This window comes from Pan paniscus, chromosome 11, assembly GCF_029289425.2.
Source record: "Pan paniscus chromosome 11, NHGRI_mPanPan1-v2.0_pri, whole genome shotgun sequence".
Lineage (NCBI taxonomy): Eukaryota > Metazoa > Chordata > Mammalia > Primates > Hominidae > Pan > Pan paniscus.
In genome coordinates, this window is record NC_073260.2 from 90,917,341 (window position 1) to 90,940,047 (window position 22,707).

The 22,707-nt window shown below is 39.9% G+C and overlaps 1 protein-coding gene and 1 pseudogene across 1 annotated transcript; one reads left to right on the forward strand and one right to left on the reverse strand.

The window, feature by feature from the left end:
- The first annotated feature begins 6,690 nt into the window (after nt 1-6,690).
- LOC100995377 (phosphatidylinositol 3,4,5-trisphosphate 3-phosphatase and dual-specificity protein phosphatase PTEN-like) lies at nt 6,691-10,480 on the forward strand. The gene is given in 2 exon segments (XM_034967318.3): nt 6,691-7,271; nt 7,274-10,480. Coding segments are annotated over 2 exon segments (1,566 nt in total). The 5' UTR covers nt 6,691-6,982; the 3' UTR covers nt 8,551-10,480.
- Nucleotides 10,481-21,193: 10,713 nt separating this feature from the next.
- On the reverse strand, nt 21,194-21,786 carry LOC129398681 (T cell receptor beta variable 25-1-like; annotated as a pseudogene).
- Nucleotides 21,787-22,707: the final 921 nt, after the last annotated feature.

A 22,707-nucleotide genomic window follows, 5' to 3' on the forward strand; every position in this document is an offset into this window, starting at 1 on the left:
ATGGTCTTGGCCTCATTGAGCATATTTTGTATTAATAATTTTTAAAACTATCATAATAAGTTAAGCAATGAAGTGTGTGATACTCTATGATTGTAGAAGCTCTGGATACCATGGGGTATTTACCACAGTTAAAGACTCAGGCCTAAATGGGAAGGATTAGTAGTACAGATAAATAGGGAGAGAAAGATTATTCTAACTACTGTGAACAGCATATGTAAAGGCTCAGGAGTGAGTGAGAAAGTACATATAGAGCTGAGGGATTATGAATATTATTAGAGCATAAGTATGCAAAAAGTGGGTAAAGAGTAGGTGAATTTCACAAGACTGGATAGGTATGCAAGGGCCAAATCATGGAGGGTTTTAAGAATTTGTAGTTTGGAAGATTTTTATTTATTTATTTATTTATTTATTTTACAAAAAGAACTTACAGGCTAACATTTAGATATAAAGAAGACTGGTCATAACCCTAAAGTCAATGGAAAGGAAGTGTTTTCAGCTGCAGAGAATGAACTGAGTTAGAACAGAGAGTAAGACATCAGGTAGGTGGATATTTGGAAAGTGTTGAAGGAATTCAGGTGAAAGACAGTGGTTGCCTGAGCTAAGGCAGTATTGGTTGGGATAGAAAATAGTGGTTGAATTTGAGAGGTTTTAATAAACAGAAATGTTAAAGATGTGGTTATGGACCAATGTGGAAGAAGAGTGTGACAGCAGAGGGTGAAGATATTCTGGGGACTCTAGCTAAAGCAATTGAGTGAATGCTTATACCACTTAGGGATCCCAGTGACGCAGAAGATGCATGTCACCACATACCTTAGGATGGGTTATTGTCTCAAGAAGCTAGAGAGCCAGGACTGGGACAAGGATGAGGAAAGGCATTGCAATGAATGTGTTTGGGACCTGAAGAGGGGATATCTTGTCCGAGGAGCAATAAACATGAAAGGGCAGAGTAAGGATCTTAATACATATAATTTAATCTCAGAAATAGAAAATGATGCAATTTGAACTGGCCATAGACTTAGGAACATTTTCTCGACTTCTGTACTCACTTGTACAGCACAAGGAGGTACAGGAAATATTGCCCTTTGAAGTCTGATGCAAGGTTGCTGCTCAGGTCAGACTTCACACACACACAAAATCTTACGTTAAAGATTCTGGAAAGGTCTTTTCTCTCCTCCTGTGAAAGGTTCTTTCTCAGCATAGGGTGGCACCTCTTGTGGGTGGACACTCCTCCCTTTGAGACTGCCATTTTGTGAGGTGAGCACATGCCTGTGCAGTGCTGTGGAGTGACGGCACAAGGACACAGGGACATCTGAAAGGGCTTTGCAGATTTCAGAGCCAAAGGGAACTTCTGTTTTTTGCCGGGAAATATTTTCAACAGGGATATGTCTCTAATCAACAATGTCAATGTTTACTGAATAATGAATCAGCTCTAATTCCAACCCTGATTCTTGTAGAAACCAGTATGAAATTATGGCACATATCCTGAGAACTCCTTTCCTGTCTCTACAATCAGGTGTCTTGGAGTCTAGGTGACTTCAGCTTCTATGAGCTGGGGTTTATGAGCAGAGGGCACAGAAGATAGAAAGAAAGCTGAGGAGAGAGCCTGATGCTGAAGTGTCCGTGAAGGAACCTGGGCTGTGGCCAGGCAAACTCAGAATAAGAATTTCACAAATGTTTCCAAGACTCACTGCCCCCAGGAAACAAAAGTACATGCAGGGGAGGAATATCCAGCTATCGTGGAATGAAGAGGTCAGCAAAGCTCCCCATAAAATAAGTATAAAACTCAAACAATTCTCATCAAAAGGCAGGAATTTTCTTTTTTCCTTAGGAGTACAAGCTATTTGTTTCCATACCAAAAGTAAAGCACACGTTTTCATGGCTTTCTGTGGGCTGTGAACAGTAATTTGAATTGAAATTTTATGCAAACACTTGTTTAATGCACATTTCAGTATAAGCCAAAATTACTATACTTTTGTTACTACAGAAATTTTTATATTATACCACTATATAAGCTTAGTTGAAAGCTATCTCATTACTTTATTTACTTATTTAAAATTGACAAATAGAAATTATATATATTTATGGTATACAATGTGATATTGTGACATTTTGATATATGTATACATTGTGGAATAATTAAATCAAGCTAATTAACATATGCATTACCTCACATACTTACCATTTGGTTTTGACTTTTTTTGGTAGGAACATTTAAAATCTACATTCTTAGCAATTTTCAAGAGTAAATATATTATTAACTATAGTAATCACGCTGCATAATAGATCTCTTGAACTTATTTCTGATTAAAACATGTACCTTTGACCAACATTTCCCTATTTCCCATGCCTCCCTTCCTCAAACCACATCCCAGTGCTTGGCAATTACCCTTCTACTCTCTGCTTCTGTGGGTTTGACTTTGTTGGATTCCATGAATAAGTGAGACCATGCATTATTTGTCTTTCTGTGCCTGGATTATTTCACTTAGCATAATGTCTCCATGTTGTTGCAAATTATATGATTTCCTTTTTCTGTATGGCTGAGTAGTATTCCATTTTTTTTGTGTGTGTGTATGTATATACATATAGAGAATATATATATACATATACAGAATATAAGTCATATATTCTTCATCTAGTCATCCATTGGTGGAAACCTAGGTTAATTCTGTATTTTGGCTGTGTGAATAATGCTTCAAGGAATATAAGAGTGCATATATTTCTTCAACATACAGATTTCATATCCTTTGAATTTATATCTAGAACTGGAATTGCTAGATTATATGGTAGTTCTATTTTTAATTTTCTGAGGAACCTCCATAATGTTTGTCAAAATGGCTGTACTAATTTACATTCTGGGTTCTCTAAAGGGACAGAACTAATAAGATAGATGAAGAGGAGTTTATTAGAGAGTATTTACTCACACAAACACAAGGTAAAGTCCCACAATAGGTCTTCTGCAAGCTGAGGAGCCAGGAAGCCAGTCTGAGTCCCAAAACATCAAAAGTAGGGAAGTTGACAGTGCAGCCTTCAGTCTGTGGCCGAAGGTCCAAGAGCCCCTGGCAAATCACTGGTTTAAGTCCAAGAGTCCAAAAACTGAAGAACTTGGAATCCAATGTTTGAGAGCAGGAAGCATCCAGCATGGGAGAAAGATGAAGGCCAGAAGATTTAGCCAGTCTAGTCCTTCCACATTCTTCTACTTTTATTCTAGCCATGCTGGCAGCTGATTAGATTGTGCCCACCCAGATTGATGTATATTAAATGCTATAAAAACATATACAAAATATGTATTCCTTCTATGTGTGTTTGTATGTGTGTATGTATTTTTTATATTTATTCACACATATGTTTATCCTTTAAGGTGCTCTTAATTTCTTACTATGGATTTTAGTTACTAACAATGTCATTTTCTCTCAGCCTGATGACTTCCTTTAATATTTCTTGTAAGACAGGTCTGCTAACCACAAAATTCTGTAGCTTTTGCTTATCTGGGAATGTCTTTATTTCATTTTCATTTGTAGAGGATAGTTTTGCTGGATAGAGAATTTTGGGTGGAATTTTTTTTTTCTTTCAGTGCCTCTCCATTATCTTCTGATCTCCATTGTTTGTGATTTAAAGTCAGGTTAATTGTATTACTCTTCTCTTTCACATGATGAGTCATTTTTCTCGTTGAGAACAAATATTGATTTCAGTATATTATTTGTGGATTTTGGCTTTCTGAGGTTTAACTATAATGTATCTAGACATAGATATCTTTGTGTTTACTGTGTTTGAGAGATGTTAAGCTTCTAGGTTCTTTTGATTAATCTTTATCACAACTTTGAGAAGTTTGTGGCCATTATTTTTTCTTTATCTTTCTCTCCCTTCTCTCTTTCTGAGACTCCAATTTTACACATGTGGGTATACTTGATGGTATCCCACAAATCTCTAAGTTTAGTTACTTTTAGTGTAGAAACCATGTGCCTGTACAGCACTGTGGAGTAAGTCCTGGAGCCTAACAACAGAGTCCCAAAATACATAAAGTAAAAATGACAGAAATGAAACAAAAATAAACATATCAAAATTATAGTTGGTGACTTAAATCCTCCAGTCTGAAAAATTGATCACACCAACTAGACAGAAAGTAAATAAGGGTAAAAGTGACCTGAAAAACACTACAAAACTATTTGACTTAATTGATGATTTTACAACACTGTATTCAGCAACAGCAGAATGTACGGTTTTTCAAGTGCTCATAGAGTATTTCCCCATGTAGATTATATATTATATAATAACGTACAGATAAGAGGATTAAAATAATTCAAAGTATATTCTCTCATCACAGAGGGATTTAATTAGAAATAAACAACAGAAAGAAGCTGGAAAAATCACAAATATTTGAAAATTAAACATCACACTCCTAAATAACTTGTGGGCTTCAGAAGGAATTTCTAGAGTAATTATGCTTTTAACTAAAAAACCAAAAATATATCGATGTACATGGAATGCAGCCATAATTAAAGGGAAATGTATAGTTTTAAATAACTACATTAGGAAAACAACCACAAAAGTTTCCATCATAATCTAAACTTCTACCTGAAGACACTGGAAAAATAAAAGTCAACCAAAAGTAAACATAAGGAAGAAATAATAAAGATCAAATTAAAAATCAATTCAATAGAGAATAGAAAAACAATAGAGAAAATCAATGGAACTACAACCTGGTTACTTGAAACGCTATAAAATTGATAACACTTTAGTCAGACTGAACAAGATAAAAAGCAAGAAAATAGAAATTGCAAAGTCAGGAGTGAAAATGAAGAATACAATTAGTAACCCTATAGAAACATATGGAAATGTTATGAACAACACTATGTCAATGAATTTGACAACTTGGATGAAGCAGACATATTCCTAGAAAGACATAAGAGTAACTGGAGAAAAAAAGCCACATGTCTGGATAGACATATTACAAGTAAAGAAGTATTTTAGTAAATAACACCATACAGAGAAGAGGTCAGCAAAATTTTCTGTAAGGAGCTAGATAGTAAATATTTTGGGCCATATGCAACCTCTGTCAGTTCTTTTTCTCCTATTCCTCCTCTTCCGTCTTCTAACACTTTAAAAGTATAAAATTTATTCTTAGTTTATTTATGAGTCATACAAATATAGCCCATGGCTCGACTTTAACATGTGAGCAATAGTTTATCACTCCATGTCATAGAGAAAAGCTCAGGACTAGCTGACTTTACTGGTAAATCCCATCAGATATTTAAATAATAATACCACTCCTACAAAAAAAAAAAAACTTTCACAAAATAAAGAATAAGATTATTCCTAAATTCATCCCAGTTCAGTCCACAATTTCCTAATTCAGCCTAACAGGTCAGAATTACTTTGATACTAATAAAAGAAATCACAAGAAAACTACAAACTAGTATGTCTATGGTCTCCATAAAATATTAGCAAACCTCATTTAGCAATATATAAAAAGATTATATACTATGACCAAGTGGGATTTATCCTGCCAGTGGAAGATTGGCTTGACATCCAAAATCAACTAACGTAATATACCATATTAATAGAATAAAAAACATATCAGATTATCTCAGTGTATGCAATAAAATAAATTTGACAAAATAACCTGTACCCAATCATAATAAAATCTCAACAAATTATGAACAGACTGAACTTTCTCATCCTGATTAACGGCATGAAAAAACACTCACCTTAAACATGAAAGCTTCAAAAGACTGAATGCCTTGCCTATAATTTTGGTAGCAAAGTAACAATGTCTGTTTTCACTACTTTTATTCAACCTTGCACTGGAGATATCAGACAGTACAGTCAGATAAGAAATTGCAATAAAAGGCTTCCAGGTTGGAAAGGAAAAAGTAAAACTCTTTTTAATCTCAGACTACATGATCCTGTATGTAAGAAAAACAAAAACAAAAACAAAACTCCTGTGAAATCTACGAAGAAACTTCTATAACTAACAAATCCATTTAGCAAGATGTCAGGATACAGTATGTATAACAAAAATCATATGTGTTCTAATACTAGTAATAATCCAAAAGTGAAATTAAGAAAAATATTTTTATAGTTGCAGTATAGAAAATAGCACTTTGCAATATATTAAACAACAGAAATATAAGACCTATACATAGAAAAAATATAAAATGCTGAGATAAGTTTTAAAAGATCAAAAAGAATGGAAAAAACATTCCATGATCATGGAGGACTCAGTATTGTTAAGATAGAAATTATCTCCAAATTTATCAATAAGTACACGGCAATCCTTGTCAAAATTCTAGTAGTACCTTTTGTAGAGATTGACTAGCTGATCCTAAACGTATATGGTGATACCTAGGACTTGAATAGTCAAGGCAATTTTGAAAAAGAAAAACACAATTAAAAGACTTACACTAGCCAATTTTAAAACATACAATAAAGCTGCAATAATCAACAGAGTGTGGTATTAACATAAGATCAACATAGATTACGAACCTAGAAGATGCTCTCCTCTCAGAAGCTGCAGCCGTGATGGAAGTTTGAATGTTGAGCGGCTGTGAGGCGAGACCGGGCTCAGGCGAGGGAGATGAGAGACAGAGACGGCGGCGGCGGCGGCGGCGGCCGCGGCCCGGCCCGGCCCGGCCTGAAGCCCCTCTCAGCGCCCGTGAGCAGCCGCGGGGGCAGCGCCCTCGGGGAGCCGGCCGGCCTGCGGCGGCGGCAGCGGCGGCGTTTCTCGCTTCTTCTTCGTCTTTTCTAACTGTGCAGCCTCTTCCTCGGCTTCTCCTGAAAGGGAAGGTGGAAGCCGTGGGCTTGGGCGGGAGCCGGCTGAGGCGCGGCGGCGGCGGCGGCCCCGGTGGCCCCGGTGGCCCCGGCGGCTGCAGCTCCAGGGAGGGGGTCTGAGTCGCCTGTCACCATTTCCAGGGCTAGGAACGCCGGAGAGTTGGTCTCTCCCCTTCTACTGCCTCCAACACGGCGGCGGCGGCGGCGGCGGCACATGCAGGGACCCGGGCCGGTTTTAAACCTCTCGTCCGCCGCCGCCGCACCCCCCGTGGCCCGGGCTCTGGAGGCCGCTGGAGGAGGCAGCCGTTCGGAGGATTATTCGTCTTCTCCCCATTCCGCTGCCGCCGCTGCCAGGCCTCTGGCTGCTGAGGAGAAGCAGGCCCAGTAGCTGCAACCATCCAGCAGCTGCCGCAGCAGCCATTACCCGGCTGCGGTCCAGAGCCAAGCAGCGGCTGAGCGAGGGGCATCAGCTACCGCCAAGTCCAGAGCCATTTCCATCCTGCAGAGCCCCGCCACCAGCAGCTTCTGCCATCTCTCTCCTCCTTTTTCTTCAGCCACAGGCTCCCAGACAGGACAGCCATCATCAAAGAGATCGTTAGCAGAAACAAAAGGAGATATCAAGAGGATGGATTCGACTTAGACTTGACCTATATTTATCTAAACATTATTGCTATGGGATTTCCTGCAGAAAGACTTGAAGGCGTATACAGGAACAATATTGATGATGTAGTAAGGTTTTTGGATTCAAAGCATAAAAACCATTACAAGATACACAAACTTTGTGCTGAAAGACATTATGACACCGCCAAATCTAATTACAGAGTTGCGCAATATCCTTTTGAAGACCATAACCCACCACAGCTAGAACTTATCAAACCCTTTTGTGAAGATCTTGACCGATGGCTAAGTGAAGATGACAATCATGTTGCAGCAATTCACTGTAAAGCTGGAAAGGGACGAACTGGTATAATGATTTATGCATATTTATTACATCGGGGCAAATTTTTAAAGGCACAAGAGGCCCTACATTTCTATGGGGAAGTAAGGACCAGAGACAAAAAGGGAGTAACTATTCCCAGTCAGAGGCGCTATGTGTATTATTATAGCTACCTGTTAAAGAATCATCTGGATTATAGACCAGTGGCACTGTTGTTTCACAAGATGATGTTTGAAACTATTCCAATGTTCAGTGGCGGAACTTGCAATCCTCAGTTTGTGGTCTGCCAGCTAAAGGTGAAGATATATTCCTCCAATTCAGGACCCACACGACGGGAGGACAAGTTCATGTATTTTGAGTTCCCTCAGCCGTTACCTGTGTGTGGTGATATCAAAGTAGAGTTCTTCCACAAACAGAACAAGATGCTAAAAAAGGACAAAATGTTTCACTTTTGGGTAAATACATTCTTCATACCAGGACCAGAGGAAACCTCAGAAAAAGTAGAAAATGGAAGTCTATGTGATCAAGAAATTGATAGCATTTGCAGTATAGAGCGTGCAGATAATGACAAGGAGTATCTAGTACTTACTTTAACAAAAAATGATCTTGACAAAGCAAATAAAGACAAAGCCAACCGATACTTTTCTCCAAATTTTAAGGTGAAGCTGTACTTCACAAAAACAGTAGAGGAGCCGTCAAATCCAGAGGCTAGCAGTTCAACTTCTGTAACACCAGATGTTAGTGACAATGAACCTGATCATTATAGATATTCTGACACCACTGACTCTGATCCAGAGAATGAACCTTTTGATGAAGATCAGCATATACAAATTACAAAAGTTTGAATTTTTTTTTATCAAGAGGGATAAAACACCATGAAAACAAACTTGAATAAACTGAAAAGGGACCTTTTTTTTTTTAATGGCAATAGGACATTGTGTCAGATTACCAGTTATAGGAACAATTCTCTTTTCGTGACCAATCTTGTTTTACCCTATACATCCACAGGGTTTTGACACTTGTCCAGTTGAAAAAAGGTGTAGCTGTGTCATGTATATACCTTTTTGTGTCAAAAGAACATTTAAAATTCAATTAGGATTAATAAAGGTGGCACTTTCCCATTTTATTCCAGTTTTATAAAAAGTGGAGACAGACTGGTGTGTATACGTAGGAATTTTTTCCTTTTGTGTTCTGTCACCAACTGAAGTGGCTAAAGAGCTTTGTGATATACTGGTTCACATCATACCCCTTTGCACTTGTGGCAACAGATAAGTTTGCAGTTAGCTAAGAGAAGTTTCTGAAGGGTTTTGCTGCATTCTTGCATGTATTTGGGGTAGGGGAATGGAGGGAATGCTCAGAAAGGAAATAATTTTATGCTGGACTCTGGACCATATACCATCTCCAGCTATTTACACACACCTTTCTTTAGCATGCTACAGTTATTAATCTGGACATTCGAGGAATTGGCTGCTGTCACTGCTTGTTGTTTGCGCATTTTTTTTAAAGCATATTGGTGCTAGAAAAGGCAGCTAAAGGAAGTGAATCTGTATTGGGGTACAGCAATGAACCTTCTGCAACATCTTAAGATCCACAAATGAAGGGATATAAAAATAATGTCATAGATAAGAAACACAGCAACAATGACTTAACCATATAAATGTGGAGGCTATCAACAAAGAATGGGCTTGAAACATTATAAAAATTGACAATGATTTATTAAATATGTTTTCTTAATTGTAACGACTTCTCCATCTCCTGTGTAATCAAGGCCAGTGCTAAAAGTCAGATGCTATTAGTACCTACATCAGTCAACAACTTACACTTATTTTACTAGTTTTCAATCATATACCTGCTGTGAATGCTTCATGTGCTGCCTGCAAGCTTCTTTTTTTCTCATTAAATATAAAATATTTTGTAATGCTAAAAAAAAAAAAAAAGAACATAGAAGACAAACATCAGAAACCCATCCACTATGGTTAACTCATTTTTGAATATGGTGTAAAGTCAGTTTAATGATGAAATAATATAATTTCAACAAATAGTACAGAAATTAAACTATGCAAAAATACTATTAATAATGATGTTGGATCATTACCTCACACCATACCCCCAAATTAACTCAGAACATGGCATACACCAAATATAAGAGCAAAAACTATGAAATTTCTAGAAGAAGACAGAAAAAAAATTATGACTTTGGCTTAGTTGTTTCTTAGAAGTAACAGGAAAAGCATAATTCATAAAAGATAAATTGAAAAATTGGACGTCATCAAAATAAAAAATGGTTTATCTTCAAAGTCACCTGTTAAGAAAATGAGAAGACAAATCATAAAGCAGGGAAAAATTTTTGAAAGTCATGTATCTGATAAGGGACAGTTAAAACTAAATAAAAACACAAACCATCCAATTAAAATGAATAAAGGGTTTGAATAGGTATGTCATCAGAGATCATATAGGAATAACCAATAAGCAAACAAAAGATGCTCAATATCATTAGTTATTAGAGAAACAAAATTTAAAAACCACAATGAGATGACACTACACATTTGCCAGAATGATGATTATTAAAAAAGACCAAGTATTGGAGAGGATGTGAAAAAACTGGAACCTCACACATTGACGATAGAAATGTAAAATGAAATAGCCAATTCAGAAAACATTTTACAAGTTTTCTTTGTTTTTGTTTTTAATTTATTATACCCTTACCCTATGACTCAGTAATTCCACTTCTAGATACCTACCAAATAAAATTAAAGTTTATAACTTCACAAAGATTTATTTATTTTATTTTTTATTTTATTATTATACTTTAAGTTCTAGGGTACATGTGCACAACATGCAGGTTTGTTACATATGTATACATGTGCCATGTTGGTTTGCTGCACCGATTAACTCGTCATTTACATTAGGTATTTCTGCTAATGCTATCTGTCCCCCACGCCCTCACCCCATGACAGGCCCCGGTGTGCAATGTTCCCCGCCCTGTGTCCAAGTGTTCTCACTGTTTAATTCCCACCTATGGGTGAGAATATACGGTGTTTGGTTTTCTGTCCTTGTGATAGTTTGCTCAGAATGATGGTTTCCAGCTTCATCCATGTCCCTACAAAGGACATGAACTCATCCTTTTTTATGGCTGCATAGTATTCCATGGTGTATATGTGCCACATTTTCTTAATCCAGTCTATCATTGATGGACATTTGGGTTGGTTCCAAGTCTTTGCTATTGTGAATAGTGCCACAATAAACATACGTGTGCATGTGTCTTTATAGTAGCATGATTTGTAATCCTTTGGGTATATACCCAGTAATGGGATCACTGGTTCAAATGGTATTTCTAGTTCTAGATCCTTGAGGAATCGCCACACTGTCTTCCACAACAGTTGAACTAGTTTACAGTCCCACCAACAGTGTAAAAGTGTTTCTATTTCTCCACATCCTCTCTAGCATCTGTTGTTTCCTGACTTTTTAGTGATTGCCATTCTAACTGGTTGTGAGATGGTATCTCATTGTGATTTTGATTTGCATTTCTCTGATGACTAGTGATGATAAGCATTTTTTCATGTGTCGTTGGCTGCATAAATGTCTTCTTTTGAAAAGTGTCTGTTCATATCCTTTGCCCACTTTTTGATGGGGTTCTTTGATTTTTTCTTGAAAATTTGTTTAAGTTCTTTGTAGATTCTGGAAAATAGCCTTTTATCAGATGGGTAGATTGCAAAAATTCTCTCCCATTCTGTAGGTTGCCTGTTCACTCTGATGGTAGTTTCTTTTGCTGTGCAGAAGCTCTTTAGTTTAGTTAGATCCCATTTGTCTATTTTGGCTTTTGTTGCCATTGCTTTTGGTGTTTTCGTCATGAAGTCTTTGCCCATGCCTATGTCCTGAATGGTATTGCCTAGATTTTCTTCTAGAGTTTTTATGGTTTTAGGTCAAACATTTAAGTCTTTAATCCATCTTGAATTAATTTTTGTATAAGGTGTAAGGAAGGGATCCAGTTTCAGCTTTCTACATATGGCTAGCCAGTTTTCCCAGCACCATTTATTAAATAGGGAATCCTTTCCCCATTTCTTGTTTTTGTCAGGTTTGTCAAAGATCAGATGGTTATAGATGTGTGGTGTTCTTTCTGAGGCCTCTGTTCTGTTCCATTGGTCTATATCTCTGTTTTGATACCATTACCATGCTGTTTTGGTTACTGTAGCCTTGTAGTATAGTTTGAAGTCAGGTAGCATGATGCCTTCTTTTTGCTTAGGATTGTCTTGGCAATGTGGGCTCTTTTTTGATTCCATATAAACTTTAAAGTAGTTTTTTCCAATTCTGTGAAGAAAGTCATTGGTAGCTTGATGGGGATCGCATTGAATCTATAAATTACCATGGGCAGCATGGTCATTTTCGTGATATTGATTCTTCCTATCCACGAGCATGGAATGTTCTTCCATTTGTTTGAGTCCTCTTTTATTTCATTGAGCAGTGATTTGTGGTTCTCCTTGAAGAGGTCCTTCACATCCCTTGTAAGTTGAATTCCCAGGTATTTTATTCTCTTTGTAGCAATTGTGAATGGGAGTTCACTCATGACTTGGCTCTCTGTCTATTCTTGGTGTATAGGAATGCTTGTGATTTTTGCATTTTGATTTTGTATCCCGAGACTTTGCTGAAGTTGCTTATCAACTTAAGGAGATTTTGGGCTGAGACAATGGGGTTTTCTAAATATACAATCATGTCATCTGCAAGCAGGGACAATTTGACTTCCTCTTTTCCTAATTAAGTACACTTTCTTTCTTTCTCTTGCCTGATTGCCCTAGCCAGAACTTCCAACACTATGTTGAATAGGAGCGGTGAGAGAGGGCATCCCTGTCTTGTGCCAGTTTTCAAAGGGAATGCTTCCAGTTTTTGCCCATTCAGTATGATAATGGCTGTGGGTTTGTCATAATTAGCTCATTATTTTGAGATACATTCCATTTATACCTAGTTTATTGAGAGTTTTTAGCATGAAGAGCTGTTGAATTTTGTTGAAGGCCTTTTCTGCATCTATTGAAATAATCGTGTGGTTTTTGTCTTTGGTTCTGTTTATGTGATGGATTATGTTTATTAATTTGCGTATGTTGAACCAGCCTTGCATGCCAGGGATGAAGCCCACTTGATCTTGGTGGATAAGCTTTTTGATGTGCTGCTGGATTTGGTTTGCCAGTATTTTACTGAGGATTTTCACATAGATGTTCATCAGGGATATTTGTCTAAAATTCTCTTTTTTTGTTGTGTGTCTGCCATGCTTTGGTATCAGGATGATGCTGGCCTCATAAAATGAGTTAGGGAAGATTCCCTCTTTTTCTATTGATTGGAATAGTTTCAGAAGGAATGGTACCAGCTCTTTGTACCTCTGGTAGAATTCGGCTGTGAATCCGTCTGGTCCTGGACTTTTTTTGGTTGGTAGGCTATTAATTATTGCCTCAATTTCAGACCCTGTTATTGGTCTATTCAGGTATTCAACTTCTTCCTGGTTTAGTCTTGGGAGGGTGTATGTGTCCAGGAATTTATCCATTTCTTCTAGATTTTCTAATTTATTTGCATAGAGGTGTTTATAGTATTCTCTGATGGTAGTTTGTATTTCTGTGGGATCAGTGGTGATAGCCCCTCTATCATTTTTCATTGCATCTATTTGGTTCTTCTCTCTTTTCTTCTTTATTAGGCTTGCTAGCGGTCTATCAGTTTTGTTGATCTTTTAAAAAAACGAGCTTCTGGAATCATCGATTTTTGTAAGGGTTTTTTGTGTCTCTATCTCCTTCAGTTCTGCTCTGATCTTAGTTATTTCTTGCCTTCTGCTAGCTTTTGAATGTGTTTGCTCTTGTTTCTCTAGTTCTTTTAATTGTGATGTTAGGATGTCAATTTTAGATCTTTCCTGCTTTCTCTTGTGGGCATTTAGTGCTATAAATTTCCCTCTACATACTGCTTTAAATGTGTCCCAGAAATTCTGGTACATTGTGTCTTTGTTTTCGTTGGTTTCAAAGAACATCTTTATTTCTGCCTTCATTTTGTTGTTTACCCAGTAGTCATTCAGGAGCAGGTTGTTCAGTTTCCATGTAGTTGTGCGGTTTTGAGTGAGTTTCTTAATACTCAGTTTGAATTTGATTTCACTGTGGTCTGAGAGACAGTTTGTTATAATTTCTGTTCTTTTACATTTGCTGAGGAGTGCTTTACTTCCAGCTATGTGGCCAATTTTGGAATAAGTGCAATGTGGTGCTGAGAAGAATGTATATTCTGTTGATTTGGGGTGGAGAGTTCTGTAGATGTCTATTAGGTCGGCTTAGTGCAGAGCTGAGTTCAAGTCCTGGATATCCTTGTTAACTTTCTGTCTTGTTGATCTGTCTAATATTGACAGTGGAGTGTTAAAGTCTCCCATTATTATTGTGTGGGAGTCTAAGTCTCTTTGTAGGTCTCTAAGGACTTGCTTTATGAATCTGGGTGCTCCTGTATTGGGTGCATGTATATTTAGGATAGTTAGCTCTTCTTGTTGAATTGATCCCTTTACCATTATGTAATGGCCTTCTTTGTCTCTTTTGATCTTTGTTGGTTTAAAGTCTGTTTTATCAGAGACTAGAATTGCAACCCCTGCTTTTTTTTTGCTTTCCGTTTGCTTGGTAGATCTTCCTGCATCCCTTTATTTTGAGCCTATGTGTGTCTCTGCACGTGAGATGGGTCTACTGAATACAGCACACTGATGGGCCTTGACTCTTTATCCAATTTGCCAGTCTGTGTCTTTTAATTGGGGCATTTAGCCCATTTACATTTAAGGTTAATATTGTTATGTGTTAATTTGATCTTGTCATTATGGTGTTAGCTGGTTATTTTGCCCATTAGTTGATGCAGTTTCTTCCTAGCATCGACGGTCTTTACAATTTGGCATGGTTTTGCAGTGGCTGGTACCAGTTGTTCCTTTCCATGTTTAGTGCTTCCTTCAGGAGCTCTTTTAGGGCAGGCCTGGTGGTGACAAAATCTCCCAGCATTTGCTTGTCTGTAAAGAATTTTATGTCTCCTTCACTTATGAAGCTTAGTTTGGCTGGATATGAAATTCTGGGTTGAAAATTCTTTTCTTTAAGAATGTTGAATATTGGCCCCCACTCTCTTCTGGCTTGTAGAGTTTCTGCGGAGAGATCCGCTGTTAGTCTGATGGGCTTCCCTTTGTGGGTAACCCAACCTTTCTCTCTGGCTGCCCTTAACATTTTTTCCTTCATTTCAACCTTGGTGAATCTGACAATTATGTGTCTTGGGGATGCTTTTCTCGAGGAGTATCTTTGTGGTGTTCTCTGTATTTCCTGAATTTGAATGTTGGCCTGCTTTGCTAGGTTGAGGAAGTCCTGAATAATATCCTGAAGAGTGTTTTCCAACTTGGTTCCATTCTCCCTGTCACTTTCAGGTACACCAATCAGACATAGATGTGGTCTTTTCACATAGTCCCATATTTATTGGAGGCTTTGTTTCTTTTTACTCTTTTTTCTCTAAGCTTCTCTTCTTGCTTTATTTCATTAATTTGATCTTCAATCACTGATACCCTTTCTTCCACTTGATCGAATCAGCTACTGAAGCTTGTGCATGCGTCACGTAGTTCTTGTGCCATGGTTTTCAGTCCATCAGGTCCTTTAAGGTCTTCTCTGCACTGTTTATTCTAGTTAGCTATTCGTCTAATCTTTCTTCAAGGTTTTTAGCTTCCTTGTGATGGGTTTGAGCATCTTCCTTTAGCTTGGAGAAGTTTGTTATTACTGACCTTCTGAAGCCTACTTCTGGCAACTCATCAAAGTCATTCTCCATCCAGCTTTGTTCTGTTGCTGGTGAGGAGCTGTGATCCTTTGGAGGAGAAGAGGCACTCTGGTTTTTAGAATTTTCAGCTTTTCTGTTCTGGTTTCTCCCCATCTTTTTTTTTTAATTGATTATTCTTGGGTGTTTCTCGCAGAGGGGGATTTGGCAGGGTCATAGGACAATAGTGGAGGGAAAGTCAGCAGATAAACAAGTGAACAAAGGTCTCTGGTTTTCCTAGGCAGAGGACCCTGGGGCCTTCCCCAGTGTTTGTGTCCCTGGGTACTTGAGATTAGGGAGTGGTGATGACTCTTAAGGAGCATGCTGCCTTCAAGCATCTGTTTAACAAAGCACATCTTGCACCACCCTTAATCCATTTAACCCTGAGTGGACACAGCACATGTTTCAGAGAGCACGGGTTGGGGGTAAGGTCATAGATCAACAGCATCCCAAGGCAGAAGAATTTTTCTTAGTACAGAACAAAATGGAGTCTCCTATGTCTACTTCTTTCTACACAGACACAGGAACAATCTGATTTCTCTATCTTTTCCCCACATTTCCCCCTTTTCTATTTGACAAAACCGCCATCATCATCATGGCCCATTCTCAATGAGCTGTTGGGTACACCTCCCAGACGGGGTGGCGGCCGGACAGAGGGGCTCCTCACTTCTCAGACGGGGTAGCTGCCGGGCACAGGGGCTCCTCACTTCTCAGACGGGGTGGCTGCTGGGCAGAGGCACTCCTCACATCCCAGATGGGGCAGCGGGGCAGAGGCGCTCCCCACATCTCAGACGATGGGCGGCCGGGCAGAGACGCTCCTCACTTCCTAGACGGGTTGGCGGCCGGGAAGAGGCGCTCCTCACTTCCCAGACTGGGCAGCGGGGCAGAGGGGCTCCTCACATCCCAGACTATGGGCGGCCAGGCAGAGACGCTCCTCACTTCCCAGACGGGGTGGCGGCCGGGCAGAGGCTGCAATCTCGGCACTTTGGGAGGCAAAGGCAGGCGGCTTGAAGGTGGAGGTTGTAGCGAGCCGAGATCAGGCCACTGCACTCCAGCCTGGGCAACATTGAGCACTGAGTGAACGAGACTCCATCTGCAATCCCGGCACCTCGGGAGGCCGAGGCTGGCAGATCACTCGCGGTTAGGAGCTGGAGACCAGCCCAGCCAACACAGCGAAACCCCGTCTCCACCAAAAAAATACGAAAACCAGTCAGGCATGGCGGCGTGCGCCTGCAATCGCAGGCACTAGGCAGGCTGAGGCAGGAGAATCAGGCAGGGAGGTTGCAGTGAGCAGAGATGGTGGCAGTACAGTCCAGCTTCAGCTCAGCATCAGAGGGAGACCGTGGAAAGAGAGGGAGAGGGAGACCATGGGGAGAGGGAGAGGGAGACCATGGGGAGAGGGAGAGGGAGAGGGATAGGGAGCTTTTTGGTTTTATCTACCTTTGGTCTTTGATTATGGTGACCTACAGATGGGGTTTTGGTGTGGATGTCCTTTTTGTTGATGTTGATGCTATTCCTTTCTGTTTGTTAGTTTTCCTTCTAACAGTCAGGTCCCTCAGCTGCAGGTCTGTTGGAATTTGGTGGAGGTCCACTCCAGACCCTGTTTCCTGGGTATCACCAGTGGAGGCTGCAGAGCAGCAAATATTGCCGAACAGCAAATATTGCTGCCTGATTTTTCCTCTGGAAGCTTTGTCCCAGAGGGGCTCCCAGCTGAATGAGGTGTCAGTTGGCCCCTACTGGGAGGTGTCTCCCGGTTAGGCTACACGGGAGTCAAGGACCCACTTGAGGAGGCAGTCTGTCTGTTCTCAGAGCTCAAACACCGTGCTGTGAGAATTACTGCTCTCTTTGGAGCTGTCAGACAGGGATGTTTAAGTCTGCAGAGGTTTCTGCTGCCTTTTGTTCAGCTATGCCTTGCCCCCGGTGGTGGAATCTACAGAGGCAGGCAGGCCTTGTTGAGCTGCGGTGGGCTTCACCCAGTTCGAGCTTCCCCAGCCACTTTGTTTACCTATTCAAGCCTCAGCAATGGTGGAGGCCCCTCCCCAGCCAGGCTGCCACCTCACAGTTTGATCTTGGACTGCTGCGCTAGCAGTGAGCAAGGCTTTGTGGGCATGGGACCCACCGAGCCAGGCGTGGGATGTAATCTCCTGGTGTGCTGTTTCCTAAGACCGTTGAAAAAGCCCAGTATTTGAATGACAGTGTCCTGATTTTCCAGGTATAGTCTGTCATGGCTTCCCTTGGCTAGGAAAGGGAACTCCCCCGACCCCTTGTGCTTCCTGGGTGAGGTGATGCCCCGCCCTGGTTCAGCTCACCCTCCATGGGCCACACCCACTGTCCAATCAGTCCCATTGAGATGAACCAGGTACCTCAGTTGGAAATGAGATGAACCAGGTACCTCAGACAGAAATCACCTGTCTTCTGCATCGATCACGCTGGGAACTGCAGACCAGAGCTGTTCCTATTCGGCCATTTTGGAATGGACCAACAAGATTTATATAAGAACATTTATAGTGGCATTATTCATAATAGGCTAACAACTGGAGCAATCCAAATGTCCAAAAATTGATGAGTGGATACATAAAATGTGCTATATCCATAGAATGAAAAAATTTTCTGCAACAAATATGTAGCAAATAACTAAAATATGCTACAACATGAATGAACACCTCAAATGTTAGGCAAACTTAAAGGAGTCAGAAACAAAGACTGCATATTGTAATATTCTGTTTTTATAAATTTTTCAGAAAAATCAAATCTATGGGCCGGGCATGGTGGCTCAAGCCTGTAATCCCAGCACTTTGGGAGGCCGAAGCAGGCAGATCATGAGGTCAGGAGATTGAGACCATCCTGGCTAACATAGTGAAACCCTGTCTCTACTAAAAATACAAAAAAATTAGCCAGGTGTGGTGGTGGGCACCTGTAGTCCCAGCTACTTGGGAGGTTGAGGCAGGAGAATGGCGTGAACCAGTGAGCAGAGATCATGCCACTGTGCTCCAGCCTGGGCAACAGAGCAAGACTCCATCTCAAAAGAAAAAAAAAATCAAATCTATGGAGGCAAAGAATAGATAGGGGGCTGCCTGGGGTGGGGAACCTCAGAGAATAACTGCTAAAGGGCAGAAGGGATCTCTTGGGGGCAATGTGAATGTTTTAAAGTATTTTGAGATGCTTGTAAAACTCAATAAATTTACTATAAATCATTAAACTGTACCTTACAGAGAGTGAATTTTATGGCATTTAAATTATACTTCAATAAATCTATAAAACTGAGCAATAGCTGCTATTTTTATAATAAAGCAAGACCAGGTTTGCTCATATATAAGCAATATCTATTAACATAAACATGTCACTTATTTCTTTACTCTGAACCCCACAATTCACGTGGCATCTTTCCAGGAAGCATTCATCATGATCTGTTCCAGGGTCAAAGCTAGAACTTCCTCTCATCAGAGAACGAGGAGGATTGCACTGGATCAGCTTCCAGCATGACATCCAAAAATACCCAGCAGGGGTGACATCCATCCCCACTCAGAGACTTTGATTTGTTTTGTTTCTGTCTGATTTATACCATGTGACCATTCTTAATCAAAATGCCCCAGGAAAACCATGCACCAAAAAGAGATATATCCTAGAAAATAAGGAGGATGGCGATGAAGAGACCCTCCCACACCACTAGTTGGAGGACAGGAATAAACTGAAGCAGATGAAGACTTCTTGTGTTAGAATAGTGATTAATGAGATGCTGGAGTAGGAGTCAGCCCTGTAGACAAGAAGTGCGGACTTCAGAGATAGAGGGACAGCAGGTACAGGATCTCAGATGGGTAAGAGAACATGGACTATAGAAAATGGTCAGAAGTTCAGGATTGCCAGGATGAAAAATAGCTGGGATAAGGTGTTCAAGATAAGCTAATTTCTGGAGTCCAGATCACAAAATACCATTAAGCCAGGTGAAGAAATTTAAATTTTATCTTGAATATGAAGGAGAAGCATGGAGAAATGGTGAGGGGATCCAGTAGCATGATCACATTTGTCTACAGTTATCCCTCAGTATCTTGGGGAATTGGTTCCAAGACCTCCCAAGGATAACAAAATCTACAAATGCCCAAGTCCCAGATAAAAAATGTTATAGTATTTGCATATAATCTTTGCATATACTCCCAAATACTTTAAGTCATCTGTAAATAATTCATAGTACCAAATACAATACAATGTTATGTAAATAGTTGTTATACTGTATTGTTTAGAATAATGACAAGGAAAAAAGTCTGTATGTGTTCAGTATAGACACAATTTTTGAAAAAAATATTTTTGATCTGTGGTTGGTTGAATCCAGGGATGTGGAACTTGTGAATACAGAGGGCCAACTCTCTGATGCATATCACTTTTGCAAGAAGGCCAGAAGGGTAAGGCATGAGGCTAAGAACAGTAAGCAAGGGTTTTTAATCTTCTAGGTGTTTGCTAAGGACACCTGACCATTGGAGATGAGCCTCTCAAGATAGATGATGGTGTCTCCAAAAGAGGACATGGTATTGGGAGGATGATGAACTCTCTGTTGGGGACAAGTTGAGTTGAGGAGCCTATGAAATATAGAGATGGAAATATCTAGTAGGCAGCTAGAGAATAAGTTTGAAACTAATGAGATATATACTTCAAGTAATAAATTAGATGATATTGTCTAAGATGTATGCATAGGTTAAGAGGAAAAGAATAAAAAGCCCAGAAATAAGGACAAAGTAAGGAAAATGAGAATAGAAAGAGCCCACAAAGAAGAGTGAGGAATGGCTAGTATTGTAGAATACAAACAGAAAAGAAGAATGAACAAGCAATGACTTTTACAATAAAATATGTATTATGTTTTCTAGATTCTTTTCTAACATATTAAAGCTACTTTTTAAGGAGGCAAAACCAGGACAGAGACTCTGTGACTTTACTTTTTGGTAACCTCAAAACAGAAGTTTCACATCTGAGCTCAGCACCCAGGGCCCCACAGTAGTCTATGCTTTTGTGAAAAATAAATCAATCTGTTCAAGGTCCCAGGTCTGATCTCATGTGGATAGAGAACACTTCCCTGAGATTCAGCATATCCAAGATAGAAGAATCATCTATCTGTAGGATAGTCTCCCACTGGTAAGGGTAGTCTCCAAAGAGATTTAGGGCTGAATCCAGGGACATTGTTGAAGACTATTCTTTTCCAAAGTTGGAGCCTTTTCTCTTCCTTAGGCCTCATGCAGATTTAGCTCAAATTACATTTATTTAGAGGGAGATTAGTGAAAATAATCATTAATCACTTATTTCAAGTGAAAATAAAAATTTATTCCAAGTTCAAAGTCATAGAGAGGAACTGAAGTCATCAGGTGCAGGACTGGGGTCAGGAAAGGGCAAGGACTTTGTGTGGCTGTGTATGAAGGAACGAGTTTAACATGAGGAAGGAACCATGAACCAGAGATAAAGAAAGCCTGTGCAGAAAGTTAAAGGATCCTTTTCCTGTTTCTTAGCTGACAAAGACTTTCTTCAGCTAGCCATAAGGCAACTGTCAAATATCATCACATTTATCTTGAAGGATAAAATTTGTGCAAGCTCAATTGAACAGCAACAACTAGATGCAAGGAAGAAGTCAGCCAGGATGACTGTGGGGCTGGGTCATTTCTCAGCTTGTTAGAGACTGAGCCAGAGATAGTCTTTAGTCCAGACTGTTACTTAAAGCACACTGGTCCCTCAAGGCTGAGGGGTCTGGGAAGATTTGCAGGGGTTTCTGTAGTTTAAGATAAGGTTTCTGAAGGCAAGATGTCCTCCCCTTAGAGGCGACCCTTTCTGTGCAGAGTGTCGGTATCTATGTAGCACTGTGTATTCACTGCTGGCACAGAGGTACTGAGAGGTATGTGAGGGGCTGGCAGACTCCAGGGTCAGGGGAAAACGCTCTATCCTTATTCTGGAGACTGTTGACTCAGAGGAAAGATCTCCCTTCTCTGTGGAATTAACCCATAGGAATGGTGGATGAGGTGTAATTCCATTCCTGGATCTTGACCAGTACATTTTGTCATGGCCCATGGTTTGAGAACATTCCAGAGTGATCTTCTTTCCTGTCCCTATAACACGGTGTCTTGGGGTCTGGTAGATTTCAGCTTCCATAAGGCCTATGGGAAGAGACAAAAACTGGCAACAGAGTTCATGATGAACTTTGAGGCTGAGCCATGCACAAACCCAACACAGAGGAAGTGTTCCTTCTAGATTTTGGAATGAACTGTGCCTATTACTTAACCTGCCTCCAGAAAATAAAAGGCCACTTGGCGGAGGAACCTGATAGTCATGGCACAGTTGGGGCTACAGAGGATGTCTCCCAGTAGTGGGGAAGCAGGATGGGCTCTTGATAAAGTCATTGTGTGTGTGTGATGACACAGCCCCTGCAAACTTCCTGGGTCCCACAGCCATCCTGTTGAAACAGTTTCATCTATATCCTTTTAACCCATCAAATGACTAATATTTTTGTTCACTTCCCTCATCCAAAGTAGGCTTCATGCTTTGCTTAACTCAAGTCTTTAATATTCTTATAAAATATTCCATTGCAACTGTTTTATAAGCTATGAGCATAAAAACTACATAGTTTTGAATGCCTATAATAGCAGGATTTTACCTAATTAAAAAGATTGGGAAAGGAAGTGGCATTTGAGTTGAGTTCTGAAGGATGAACAGGAATGAACTCTGCAAACCCAAGAGAGAAGAACATGCAGAAGAGAGAACCAGTGAACAGTGTGGCTTGATCAGACAAGGAGCAAGAGAACTTGTTAGCATTAACCGGGCAATCTATATAGACACATGTAAAGAGCTTGGAGCAGTAACTGGGATTCATTGAGTCCTCAGAAAATATGGTGTTATTATGGTGTGATAATAACTTTCTCAGTCTCATTTTTCATTGACTTGGTGTTCAGCCTTTATCAGCTTAATCAACTTAGCCTTTGCCTAGGATGATTTTAGTCCATCTGCCTTTTAATTTCACCATCAATCATGACAGAACAGAAAATACAATCCAATACATGCTTTGGTAATACTGCTAAAAATGGTTTGGGTGCTGCTGCGGTAAACAATGTCTAAACCAAGTGCCATTCTCCCTCCGCCCTTTCCCCCATTTCTTCTTAACAGAAAAGCCTTTGGTTTTGATTGTGAGATACAAAGATTAATCCCAGAATTTCTCCCAGCTTTGTCCACTTCCTTTGCCCTAGTTCACTGAGATT